This window comes from Trachinotus anak, unplaced genomic scaffold (genome assembly GCF_046630095.1).
Source record: "Trachinotus anak isolate AG129_WGS33_773 ecotype Australia unplaced genomic scaffold, CSIRO_AGI_Tana_v1 ptg000025l, whole genome shotgun sequence".
Classification (NCBI taxonomy): domain Eukaryota; kingdom Metazoa; phylum Chordata; class Actinopteri; order Carangiformes; family Carangidae; genus Trachinotus; species Trachinotus anak.
The window spans coordinates 19,239,764-19,252,880 of record NW_027273876.1 but is presented as its reverse complement, the minus strand read 5'-3'; the positions used below and the strand labels follow the sequence as shown (position 1 = coordinate 19,252,880).

The 13,117-nt window shown below is 39.8% G+C and overlaps 1 protein-coding gene across 3 annotated transcripts in view; it reads left to right on the top strand.

Annotated features, from left to right (window-relative positions):
• Positions 1-13,117, top strand: part of ccdc57 (coiled-coil domain containing 57) — a 38,203-nt gene that overhangs the window by 1,804 nt on the left and 23,282 nt on the right. For 2 of the 3 annotated variants that reach the window (XM_071462623.1, XM_071462622.1), the window contains 5 exons: positions 1,390-1,550; positions 6,907-7,029; positions 7,278-7,343; positions 7,839-7,982; positions 9,353-9,461. In XM_071462623.1, the coding sequence (XP_071318724.1) occupies positions 1,390-1,550; positions 6,907-7,029; positions 7,278-7,343; positions 7,839-7,982; positions 9,353-9,461 (603 nt within the window). The remainder of the gene's footprint in view (positions 1-1,389; positions 1,551-6,906; positions 7,030-7,277; positions 7,344-7,838; positions 7,983-9,352; positions 9,462-13,117) is intronic. The other variant, XM_071462624.1, reaches the window with a different exon arrangement.

Genomic DNA, 13,117 nt, shown 5'->3' with positions numbered 1-13,117 from the left:
TCTCTACCAGCGTACAGTTAATATAGTTTTATTTACATTTAATAATGTCAGTGTCATATTCCCGCCATTTGCAAACTATCATTTTCTTCTTTATACCCCTTATTATCAGGTCAAACTAAAAACGTGTAATTTATGATTGTGAACTCCTGAAGGATCACTGTGTAAGTGTGATTGGGTTAGGGAACTGTTTGTTTATTTTCTTTTTTATAAGATATCTTTTCTCTTGTGAAGTAAAACTTGAAAACTGAAAAAAAAGCATGGAAATTGAACAAAACGGTCATACCCATGAACATGTGAATGTGTCAGCACTGTATGTTAACAGAGAACAGGTTTAAATGACAAGGTCAACATTTTAAGAAACACAACAGAACTGAAAATATAACACACAACCACATTTTAGAAAACAAAACAAAAGAAAAGCCACAGTGACATTTTAGAAAACACAACAAAATAGAAAAGGCAAAATTTTTTCAAAACCCAACAACGAAACATTTCCCAAAACAGGACAGCAAAACATTTTACGCAACACAACAAAACAACATTTTAGAAGACAAAACAACACAACACGGAAAAAGAAAACACTACAAAACAGAAAAGAAAATAACAACAGTTCTTGTCTCTGATTGAACAGAACTAAAGTAAATTCAGAGTTTGATCATGATTGTTCAGTGATACAGAAATAAACTCCACAGATTTGCTGACAGGCCATGGATTTACTGTGGGATGTTACAAAGCCAATCATTTCTGCCTTTGTCTTTACTGAGTTGGGAAGTAGTAGGAGCTGTTTTGGGCATCCTTGGATCTGAAAGTAAAAGTCCTATTGATTTTTCCTATAGAATATGTTGCATGACTCACACTTGAAGCACCTCTGTGACCTGGATGAACTGTCAGTTCATAAGATTAACAACTTAGTTACGACTCCCAAAGAGCTTTTTCAGTCTGAATCATCCAATCCACAGCCATTTGTGATTTCCTGACTCAACACTAGAGAGTCAAAGTCATGACGTCCCATCACATGTGTGTGTACCCTCTGTCCCATTAGCTTCTGCCACTCAGTGGGTTCTCTCAGTCAGCATTTCTTTTCTGTGTCTTTGAAGCATCTTCCTGGAGTTTACTTTCCATATTCTATAACAAATCCACTGGTAGATTTCTCTCAATAATAAAGTAAGGTGTAAAGAACCTTGAGATAATGTATTATAATTTGGCACTATACAAATAAAATTGAATTGAATTGAATTGAATTCTCAGAAATGTTTATGTACACAGGCTTTTACCTTCAACAACAAGACAGAAATGTTATTAATGCAAACATTGATACAGAAAATAAGCTAACTATTAGCATGAATACTGTGTGTTGCAATGCATGCTGACCTATATTGTGGTTCATAGGTATATCCCAGTTCCACCATGCAGTCAGATGGGGCCAGTGGACTGAGTCTGGAGGCCCAGCTGGCCAGTAAAGAAAGAGAGTGGAAGGAGCTCCAGGCTTTAAGAGTTCATCAGCTGGAGAATTCCTTAACAAAGGCCCAGGAAGAGTGCTCCTCCCTCAGGTATACAGCCATCTCCATCCACATCATTTCAGAATAACAACAAACGTGAACTTCCTGCTTGAAAAGTTGCATGTAGGATCTGCCGGCAGACCCCAATCTCTGTCTTTGAAGAGACTAATGTCCCCGACAAGGACATGTAGCTGTTTTTTTTATTGATAATGTCTGTTCATAGTTGAGTCATTTTGATGGGATTCTTGATGATTCACTGACATCAGATAAATACCAGTGTTGCATAAAGCACTTCTCTAAATTCATCCATTGGAACTTAAAGTGAGCAACACTGTTGTTTCCTTGAATATAAAATTGTGTAAAGCTGAACCACTTACGACACATAACAACTGCACACACAAAACGTTGAGAAAAAGTGTAAATGCAAAGATTGATTTGAGGATTTTAAGATTTAATGTTGGATCAGTCATATAAAAATTGTGATAAATCAGAAAATATCTTTCAATCCAGCTGGGTGTGTCATCAGGTTTTCACTATCATTTAATTTGTTTCAATAAATTAATTAAGGTTTAAGTATGACATATCAGAAAACGATGAAAAATGTCCATCAATGTCCAAGATCGCGTCTTCAGATTCTGCTTTGTATCTGACCAACATTCAGAAAATCCAAATATAATTTATACTGACAGAAACAGGTGAAAGCAACAAATCGTTGTTTGAAAAGAATATTTGGTGTTTTTTTTAAATGAAATACTTTGTGACAAAGGTGAATCAATTATGAACTACATTTTCTGCCAGTCAATTAAGCCATTAATAGTTTCAGCTCTACTTTGTTGTCCAACATGTCTGCAGCTATGTTGCTTCTTTTGATTAGATTAATTCTGTATGTGTGTCTTGAGGAAGAATAGGCTGTTCCAAAACCTTCAGCTTCTGTTTCCTGAAGTGGTTCACGTTGGATTTTGAGGTTGGCTTTGGATCATTTGTAAAAGCCAGCCTCTTTCCACCTTCACCTTTTTGACTGACTGCAGGACATTTGCATCCACATTTTGTTGATAATTAGTGGGGTCCATTCTTCCCTCTATCTGTGTGAAGCTTCCTGTGCCAATTCGGCCACAAAACCCCAAAGCAGAATATCTTCCCCACCATGCTCCTTTTTGTCTCCAAACCTTGGAGTCAAAAGCTCAGCTTTAATTCCATCTGACCACATTATGGCTTTTTTACAGACTTCAGACAATAATTTTTGTGGTGAGATCACAGGTGAGGTTTCCCTCTGATGACTCTCCCATGCAGACCCTGTTTGTACAAGCACAGTGGGACGATGAACAACCACTCGTGTGTCAGCTGAACCTTCATGCAGGTTCCTTGTGGGCCTTTGGGGGTTTTGCTTTGCCTTGTCTACTTTACCCAGCAGACCTGCAGTTTTATCTGAAAGTTTTCTTGGTCCCCCAGGTCTTGTCCTGACATCCACAGTTCCGCTCAACTGCCATTTTCAGAAAGTGGACATTTCAAGCTTGTACCACTTCATCTTTTTATAGCTTCCCCTGCTCAGATCCTCAGTCAGTCAGTTAGGACCTAATGAGTTAATTTAGACCTAACAATTTAACTAAAAGTTTTCACATGCCATAATGACTGTGAAGTTCATGAAATAAAAAGTAACAGAGCATTAACATTTGAAGAAAGCCAAATTTTCAGTATCTGTTTGCTGGGATTACATATATTTATATTTTTTTCTATCACTTCAGAAATCACCAACATTTGTAATTTTCTCAGAAGTTTCCGAACTTTTTCACACAACTTTATAAGCAGAACTGACGCCTCTAGTGAAGTGTGAAAAAGTTGTGTAACCAAGTCTCTGGTAAATTAAACTCTTGAACTCTAAGAGGGTTGACCCGAGTTACAACAGTCACCTTCCTGTATCTATGCATGCAGATAGCTTTGGTTTTATTTGTACAGGTTTTGAAATGTGTGTCGGAGATATCTGCCTCCAACCCAACACAATGTAGGTGTGGGGATTTCAGGAGTAACCAGAGGATTTTATCTGGACAGAATCGTGGCTGTTGAAATGTTTAAATGTCATTTTTCAATGCAGTGAGCACCACAAACTAAATTTCACCCACCTCCATTGTACTGAGGTACAGATATCTCACAGTCTAACCACAGAAAACTCTGAAAGCAAAATATGTCACAAGTAAATATGAGAGGGAAAACAACTGATTTTTGAAATTAACAGAAACAGCTTCATCGGCGGAGCATTTTTACACATTCAGGGAACTTCTGGTGGCTGTCAGTGTACTTACACACAGTTCAAACATTTGACCTCATGTAAGAACCACATTGTTGTGCCCCCACTTTGGGCAGCCTGATGGAGCGCACAACGCTCCACCAGAGGCCCAAATCAACCACAGAGGACACCTTTAAAACAACCATAAATATACAAAACAACCAGAACACCAAGTCAAGACTACAAAAGACACACAATCAGAACAGAAGAGCAACACAAAACACAGCAAGACCAGCATTCCCCATGCTAAATGCCTCTGCCTTCAGATGGTGGCACCAGAACTTTCAACCCGTCGAGGTCAACGGACGCGGGGTTGCATCTTCGCAATGTTTTCTATTAATATCTTTTCAATAATATGGCGTAAAAGTATGATTTAAATGTTTTCAGTATCTGTGGAGTCTCAACTCTCTGGTCCCTATTCTCTCATCTTTCCTGAAGATCATACGTGACTCACAGAGGCCAATAAGCAGGCCTCTAACGACATGGACAACACTTCTACACAAAACATTTCATTTTAGACATCTATTATACATTTATCTACTATTTTATTCATATATGTCACTATTATTGGGAACCTAATACTATGGTAAACCCATTTCAAGCACCAAAACAATTCACGCACATCATTAAAGGTATGTTTTCACTAGAGATGTGCAGAATTTCAAAAACTGGACTTTAAATTTACAGCATTTGGGCCAAAGTATTTCATTACAGAAATCTCTAGGACGAAGGGGGCTTAAATGTGGATAGAGCTAAGACTGTTGTGAAATTTGGATATAAGACATTTGAGTTATATGCAAGTACAATTAAAAGGTGAATTTAATAAATTATGTTAAAATCGAGAAAACACCCTTAAACCTCAGAGGGTTGGGTGCTTCATTCTCAGGTCAGGTGCTCCTCATGGAGGACTGATCGGGAAGAGGAGCTACAGAGAGGATAGGAGAACATCAGGAACACATCCAGCTGCAACACACATAAACAGATTCACTCCTAAGCAGCACATACGAGTGATTTAAAAGAATTTGTGACATTCTGAAGGTTTCTTGTACTTTGAATTGTCTCTTCAGTGAAGGTATAAATGAAATTTGTGAGTGGTCCAGACCTGGCATACGAGCCAGGCAGCCCGTTTGCTGAAAGGTTCTTTATTGACTTGTTTATTTCTGTAGTTGCTGGATGATTCTCAGTCTGGCAGCTCACTCAGGGTCTTTATACAGGTCAGTTTCCAGTATCATCCTCTGCTGCACTGTACAGTGCAACATCTCCTACTGAAGACTCTAAAATCCTCTCATCTAGTATCTAAGTTATCATCACAGGATGCCTCCCATATTAGTCATGGGCTGCTTTGCCTCAGAAAGAGGTTTTTAGGGTCAAATTTCATGTTCATTCCTCTTTTTGCTGCAGTACGGTGCTGCTGTGCTGATGTCATCAACAGCTGTATTATTAATGCTTTCGAAAAGTTTCAGGTTCTTTTATTCCACGTCTGACCTTTGCTCATCAAGAAGTCTAAAAAAGACTAGACCTATGTCATATATGTTGTTGAGTTGTGTTCTTACATTCTTCCAATTGTCAAACCTAGAGAAATCTGTCATTTTAATTAGGGTAATGGTCCGTTTCATTTGGTTACCTGTCAGTGACGTTGTATCCTCTATGCTCATACATCAGTGTTGTGTTTGTCTGAAGCTCAAAATTGACGTTTATCCAGTCAGTTTTAAGATACACATTTTTAAGATACACTTTTCACAACTTGGTCATTTTCAACTATGCATTTTAACCAGATGAAGGATTTTAGTCATCGGATGTCTAGATCTGAAGTTGTCAGAGAAAAAAACTGAGCAAATGATGGACAGCTCAGCTCCCAGCTGCTCTGAGACGCCCTGTGTCCACTGAAGAGCATCAGCGTTCACTTTTAATGAGAAACTGCTTTATTCAGTGTTTTAACTGGTTATAATCCCCTGGTCTGTTTGTTTTATAAAGGAGGAGACCTCTGTAGATAATTTAGTTCCAGGTAAAAACCTCCTGAATGTGGTGAAGTGGTGGTGAAGACAACAACTCCCATGATTCCATGCTATTTCAATGCCGTCTTTTGCTATTGTGTTGATTGAGAGAGCCCTAGCAGCAGAGGTGACATACTGAGTGTTGAAGTTTTTATTTTGTGACTTGAAGCTTCATGGTGTCAAATTCTTCTTTTCACTCTGTGGTCAAATTTTCATGAATGAAGCGTGTCCACAAACAGAGAGGAAGAGGCAGCCTTATATGCTGATGTTAGGGTTGTGGATTATGCTAATGATGTAATCGAATTAACCTCGTCATGAGCAGGTGTCATTCATCAGGCTGAAATTAGCTTTTTACATCAAGTTTGTTCAGCTTGATGAACTTGACTTGAACCAGCCTCACAGAAAAAAGTAAGACAAACCAGGTCACTGTTATCACCACAGTTTTAAGAGTGGTAATGTTTGAGTTGTTTGAATCGCAGTAGAGGACCAAATGTTGAACCCCCATGTCTCTGTGCAGACTCATCACCATCTTGGATGAGCAACCCCTGTGTCATCAGCAGGGGGTTTCAGGCATGAAGAGGCGTGCCTCCAGAGGTGCAGTCATTGGTACAGAGGGAGAAGCACCCTGAGGAGAGCTGCTTCCTGTCTGTCAGGAAGTCATTGAGTCACTGACAGGGGGAGGTGGACACAGTGAGCTGGGTGAGCTCAAAGTGGAAGACCTCTGGTATGATGGCAGCATATGTCCCTGGGGAGCAGAGGAGCTGCAGAGTGTAGTGCCGTTTGATTTTGGCAGCATCATCCATTGAGCTGTTAGACAAACAGGGGCCTGAGGAGTCCTTCAGATGAGCCAACACCAGGGCGACAGTCCTTTAGTCCTGTGATGGAGGACTGAGGACTAGAATGCTGTGGAGCTTCAGTGATCTGCTGAAGATCAATGTACAGATGAGGACCAGCTGGTCACTAAAGGCTCTCTTATCAGTAACAAAAAATAAATATTTGCTGATGATGGCGACACCAGGAGTCTATTTAGGCCAGGTCCTTCAAGACACACACAGGTCTCACATGAGGTCATGTCTTTGTTTCTGAGCACAGTGATAACCAGTTACCTGTTTTATAATGCTTCATTTGTTAGAGAACAGTACCAGCAGCTGAAGGAGGATTTCCAGTTCAACCTGATCATCCTGGAGGAACGAGACCGAGAGCTGGAGAGATATGATGTCATAACGTCCAGAGCTCTGACCGTGGAGCAAAACAGGTACCATTCATCAGGGGCCAGATTACAGAAACGACCTATATTAAGTCTTAGACTGTAAAATAAGATTTTTCCCAATTTGGAATTACAGAAGCAAATCCTAACTAACTTTAGGAATCCTTCTCTTATCTCAGGTTAGGAAATCCTGACTACTCAATACAACACCAGCTATCAACTTCTATGTCTGTTACCTAGCAACCAACATTTCTTTTCTCATCTCATCTCACTGAGCTATTTTTGTAACTCTTCAGATTTGGAGTTGAAATGTGGAAAATGGAACAAAAACAACAATGGGAACTTAACTTCAAGACAGATGAGTAAGTTAGTGTTGGTAACTTCTGTGGAAAAATTCAAACATTCTTCTCCTTTTGTGAAATTTACAACAACGATTTACTGAAATGCTCTGTTTTAGAAAACAGTCAATGCTGACCCAGAAGAACTTTAGTGGTTTCTTTTATCTGATGCCTGATACATTGTTTGGGTTGTGTGAAATATACTTTAGTTCCTACTATTAATGTCATTGTTGTCGTTGATTCATTTTCTGTTGATTGACAAATTGATCAATCAACTGATTGTTAAGGCAGAGAAAATCATTTAATTTCTCTGTTCCTTTGGTGATTTTTGTTTTACACCTCTACATGGAATAAAACACTGTGTTGATGAGATGCAGAGAGATGTGGTTTTGTGGAACCAGAGCTCACCTCGGTACTGCATCATATTAAATCCACAAGCTGGGCACAGGAAGACAGTGATTGTGTTTATCGAATCAACATCAAATCAAATCAGTACTGAAATACTGGTGTCATTTGCAGGCAGGAGGAGCTGAGCCAGCTCCGTACGCAGGTCGCCAAGGTGGAGGAGCAGAGAGCCAGAGAGGCTGAGGAGAGGCAGGAGGAGCTGAGGAAGAGTCGGGACAGTGCTGCTCAGCACAGGCTGCAGCTGGACCAACTGAAGTGGTGAGTCAGGAAAAAGAGAAGTGGCATTCCGAGCTTACCATCATAACCTTGGCAGTAAAGCGAGTCGTTGGTGTGCAGGACGGGGTTTCAGTTCTTAGGGACAGAGCTTGTTGTTTGTTACAGCAGGTGAAGGTGGAGTTGAGGGTACGGCCTTGTTTGCACCACAGGTGTGAGGGTTAGGATCAATGTATCATGCAAAAAATCTGTTACAATTAATCTGTCTTCATTATCTCACTCACCACTTCAATCTGCCCAGGAAGTACATGTGTGCACTGAAACCCAGTGACAGGCAGCAGTCTTACTCATCACTATCCAGCTGCTACATCACTCAACACACCAGTCATCGCTCCAGTGTAGCGAGTCCAGGCTTTTTTTCCTTCATCACTTCAGTCAACAAGTGTCATTGTCATTTAAAGCCAGAGTTAGTTTGAGTTTGTGAGATTATTTAAATTGTATTCAATAAATTTTTTTTGAGTTCAGTACTCTATGTGAAGGATAGAGTGGATGATGTCATCAACAAAGTGAGGACTTTGGTTTTAAAGACAAGAAAAGCTAATGTGAAACTGCAAAGAATTATGGGATATTTAAATCTGCACCAAGTGTCTTGGTTAAGGGTTCCAAAACAGGATGAGGAAAACCACATGAGGGCACATGAGAGGTAACTTTCCATTACGCTCTAGACTGAATATGAATTTACATTTCATTTCCCCACTACAAACATGTGTTTTAATCAGTTTTCTAGTTTGCTACCTTTTAAAATTCTGAACACCAAATTCAGAGAACATGTCCTGATCACTTGATTCCTTCACTGACCAGCTCTGGCTTGATTTAAGATTTTATGTATTACTTTCAAAATTCTAATGAAAATTAATTTTCTAAGAAACAAAAAGTCTTTCTGTTTTGAGATTTATACAAATCTGATCAAATGTTCTATTCCCAAAAAGAATTGTACCTTTTGCTGATGTTCTTCAGTGGAGTCAGAGTTTTTTTACTGACTGGTGGTGTCAGTATTGTAAAACACAGACCAGAGCAGCCAGGACAAATTAATCATATTAAATAAGTGAGTGAAGTGAAGACTTATTCCACTTTTACGTCTTCAGATTAAGTCTTTCTGGTTCTTCCTACACTGAAGCTGAAGACTTATTATTCTTTTTATTTTCTTTGTCACTGGGCCCTGGACTGTGGAACATTTCACCTTGTCAACACTGATTAAGAAAGCTGCTATAATGACATAACACTCATCTGAGATAAACATGCCTTGTTCTGCATGGCTAGATGCCACCTGGGGTAAGTGGGGAATATCTGATTTGACACACCATGTGTGTGTGTGTGTATGTGTGTGTGTGTATGTGTGTGTGTGTGTGTGGTAGTTCTGTGGCTGGTGAAATTCAAAAGCAAACGGAGGAGTATGAGAAGATGAAACGGGATTTGCAGCACAGGATACAAGAGGTAGAGGGAGAGATGACCCTGCAGAGACAGGTGAACACACACACACACACACACACACACACACACACACACACACACACACACACACACACACCCACACCCTAACCTAAACCTGATTCTAACCTGAACTCTAAAATCAAGTCTCAAACCTCAAATTGCCCATTGAAGTTATGAGGATCAGACAGTCTTCACTAGAGGAAAACTGAAACTGGTCCTCACAAAGATAGTAGTAAAAGTATACACACACACACACACACACACACACACACACACACACACACACACACACACTCACACTCTTTTATCCCCATGAAGACCAGAAACTGTCCCTGTCTGATGACAGTGTGGTGTAATGTTGATCTATGGTTCACTGTTGTGAATAAACTATTCTGGCCTCAGCTACTTCCCCACAAAACATATTGTCAGTCCTGAATATGACACAGTGTAAAACACATTGGGCTACTGAAATATGTGCACAGCTTTATCACAACTCTACACAGTGATATGTCTTGTGTTACAACTCGTCACAACTGGCTCTGTACAGTGAAGAGCCATAAATAAGTGGCAGAGCAGCCAGACATTCAGAGGAGATCAGCTGCAGACCTTTAGGATGAACCCAGACAAAAGAGCCCCCACTCTGACTCTGACCGGTGTCTGTATCTGTTGGCTTTGTTATCACAGCACATGACCGTGTGTGTGTGTGTGTGTGTGTGTGTCAGGTAAGATGAGCAGGTGATAACAATAAGTGGCAAACAGGTGAGGATGAATCTTGTAGGCTAGTTTTGGCTCTGGGGAGAGAATGTGCTTTTCATCTGGCACTCATCAAGTAACAAGGTAAAAGATTCATTATCATCCTGCTGCTGCTGCATCCACACCTTTTTATATACAGTCTATGATCCACACATACAGAGAGGTGCACAGCAGCGTGGACAGGACACCCACAGAAAATTCCTCTTTTCATCTCATTGACTTATTTAGGGACAATGCACATGAATCAACATAACTGTAAATGTGTCAGTGTTAGCCAGCTGGCTAATTCTCAGCTACAGAGAGAGAGAGATGGAGTAGGTGTCTTTATTTTCTTTTAATTGTTCTTTATTGATTAGTTATTTTTAATATCACATTAACATAGGTAAATAGAAACCATATACTAAATAGACATAAAAAGAACACTTTCAATTACTGCTATATTGTTGATTAATGTTCAACTCTACTTTTCTTTTTGATGAATGTTATAATTACAGTGTGAAAACTGAAAGGGTTAAAAGAGTTTTCTCTAAAACCATGTGAAGGGGTAACAATGTTTTTCATTTAGTAGTGCTAATGTCTGCAGATCTTCCTGCTAAGAGCTGAAATAACTGAAAACAACAGGAACTTATCAGTATTTTTATCAGCTCCTCTCGTCTCTGATCTGGACTCTGTTTACAGAGATTACACTCAGTGAGTCAGAGTGAAAGTATAACAAGACCTGATAACACCGAGTATGTGCCTGGAGCACCTGTGGTCAAATCCTGATTCATAACCACTTAGTCATCTGACAAAATCTCCAAACACATAAATTTAAGACTGAGCTGTGATTTCAGCTGTATTTCCTGTAACCAGTGGTCAGCAACTGGCGGCCCGCGGGCCAAAACTGGCCCGCAAGCAATAATATTTGGCCGCCAGATTATTTTGATAATCTGATTTTTTTTTACCTTTCAATATCGAACTGACAGTACCACATTAAGATGTGGCATATATCTAAATAGAGAATCTCCTCCCACCCGAGATGCTTATTATACTTTGATCCACGTTGGGAGTGAATGACAGTCACAACAGAGCAGCACACTGTGCCTGGTTCAACAATACATCTCTGTCATAGCAGAAACAGTTACCCCCATTTTATCTACAAAATAAAAGCGCAAGAATGTTTGCTTTTTTAGTTCAAACAAGCTTTTAGCTTTTATTATGAAAAGTTCTGACAGGAAGTCCTGAATGTTCTGTCGCTAGCTTGATACACCTCTGAAATAGTGGACATATGACGTGTATGAAAAAATAACAACAGTTCAATGAATCAGTCAAATATATATATGTGTGTGTGTGTGTGTGTGTGTGTGTGTGTGTGTGTGTGTGTGTTTGTGTGTGTGTGAGTGTGGTCAGCATCCATACACAGTCCGGACATGGACCAGGTTTATACCCAGTCTGTTTGAAAAAGTCTGGCATAAATCTGGCAACAAATGCACTGAGCTGGCAACACTGCAGGTTGTAAACACCCCCCTAATAGAGCCTGTTGCCAGAAACTCCAACTGACTGGCGAGGCATTCAGCTGACCAGTGGTGGAAATGCGATCACTCAGCCAGTCAGACCGCTGTTGCAGTCCAGCCAAAAATGTAGGAGGGAAAATGGGAGTTAGTGAGGGAGACGTGGGTTTATTCCAGGTTTTCACTGCTCATTCACCTGCTCCATCTCTCTTTGTTTCCCTCTCTAGCTCTCTCTCTTATGTTACTCACCTCCTTTTCAGTCAGGTAGATTGTTACATAAAAATTCTAACAACATAATAAAATAATGAAATTCTTATTATACAAAAACAGAGCTGACTCAGTATGTCAGTATGAATGGAGATCAGCACACAGTCCAGTATTGTTCCATTCCAATTTGATTTCACTTCTTGATGATTCAGTTACATCAGATAAAAGATAATATCATTGTAAAACACTTCTCAGAATTGATCCTGGGAACTTAAATTTGTTCTACATTCAACAGATAAGAAACACGGCCATTTCCTTGAATATGAAACTGTGTAAAATCACATTATTGGCTAAATTGTAAAGACATTTCCTGATTTATTTTCTTTGGCAAATGCAAAATGACTAAAACAAGAGGAAGAATAATAATAGACCTGCACCACTTACAAGGACGTCATCATTATGCATGTTTAAAAATCATCAGTGCAATCCCACACAGCTACACATGGACTTCAGCAGCAGATGATTGAACTAAGACATACCTTTAATTATCACTGCGAGCACAGACAGGACAGAGAGTGAAAACCAGCTCACTAATTCATCTGCGCTGTTTATGTTGACATCAGTCTGATATGTGCAGACAGCTGGTTAGCGCGTGTTAGCTCCCTGGCAGAGACAGATTGAATAAAGCAGAATCCACACACTGCTCGACATCTACAGCTTCACATCTCGTAGCCAGAGATAACATCTGATCAACAAACACAAACAGAGCTCAGATCAGTGTGCAGAGTCCTTTCCTGTCTGCCCCTCTTGTAGAAGTGATCTCTAGATTTGCAACGAGAGAGCCAGAATCAGCTGAACATGCTGGGTTATTCTAATTTAGGAGACTAGGTCAAAACCCAGTATATGTCAGGATGAATGTGATCAATGTGCAAAATTGAGGAAGTGGTTACAGCTGTAAACAACTGACATCATCGTGTCTTATTTGCACTCAGCCTAGTTTCAGCCGGTTTCTGTTCTTCATTCTTCCTCTCAGTATTTTAGCACAGCTGAATTCACACGAAGCTGTTCTTATTTACATGCTTCTCTGTTTTTGTTGTCAGACATTGGAACAGGTTTGAAATAGTGACTGAAACATGACCCATTAAGACTACATATTAACTTCCAAGCTGCTACTAAAATCCTGATTTTATAAACACAAAAAAAAAATCACCAAATGCATCAGTTAAAGACAAAGACTGA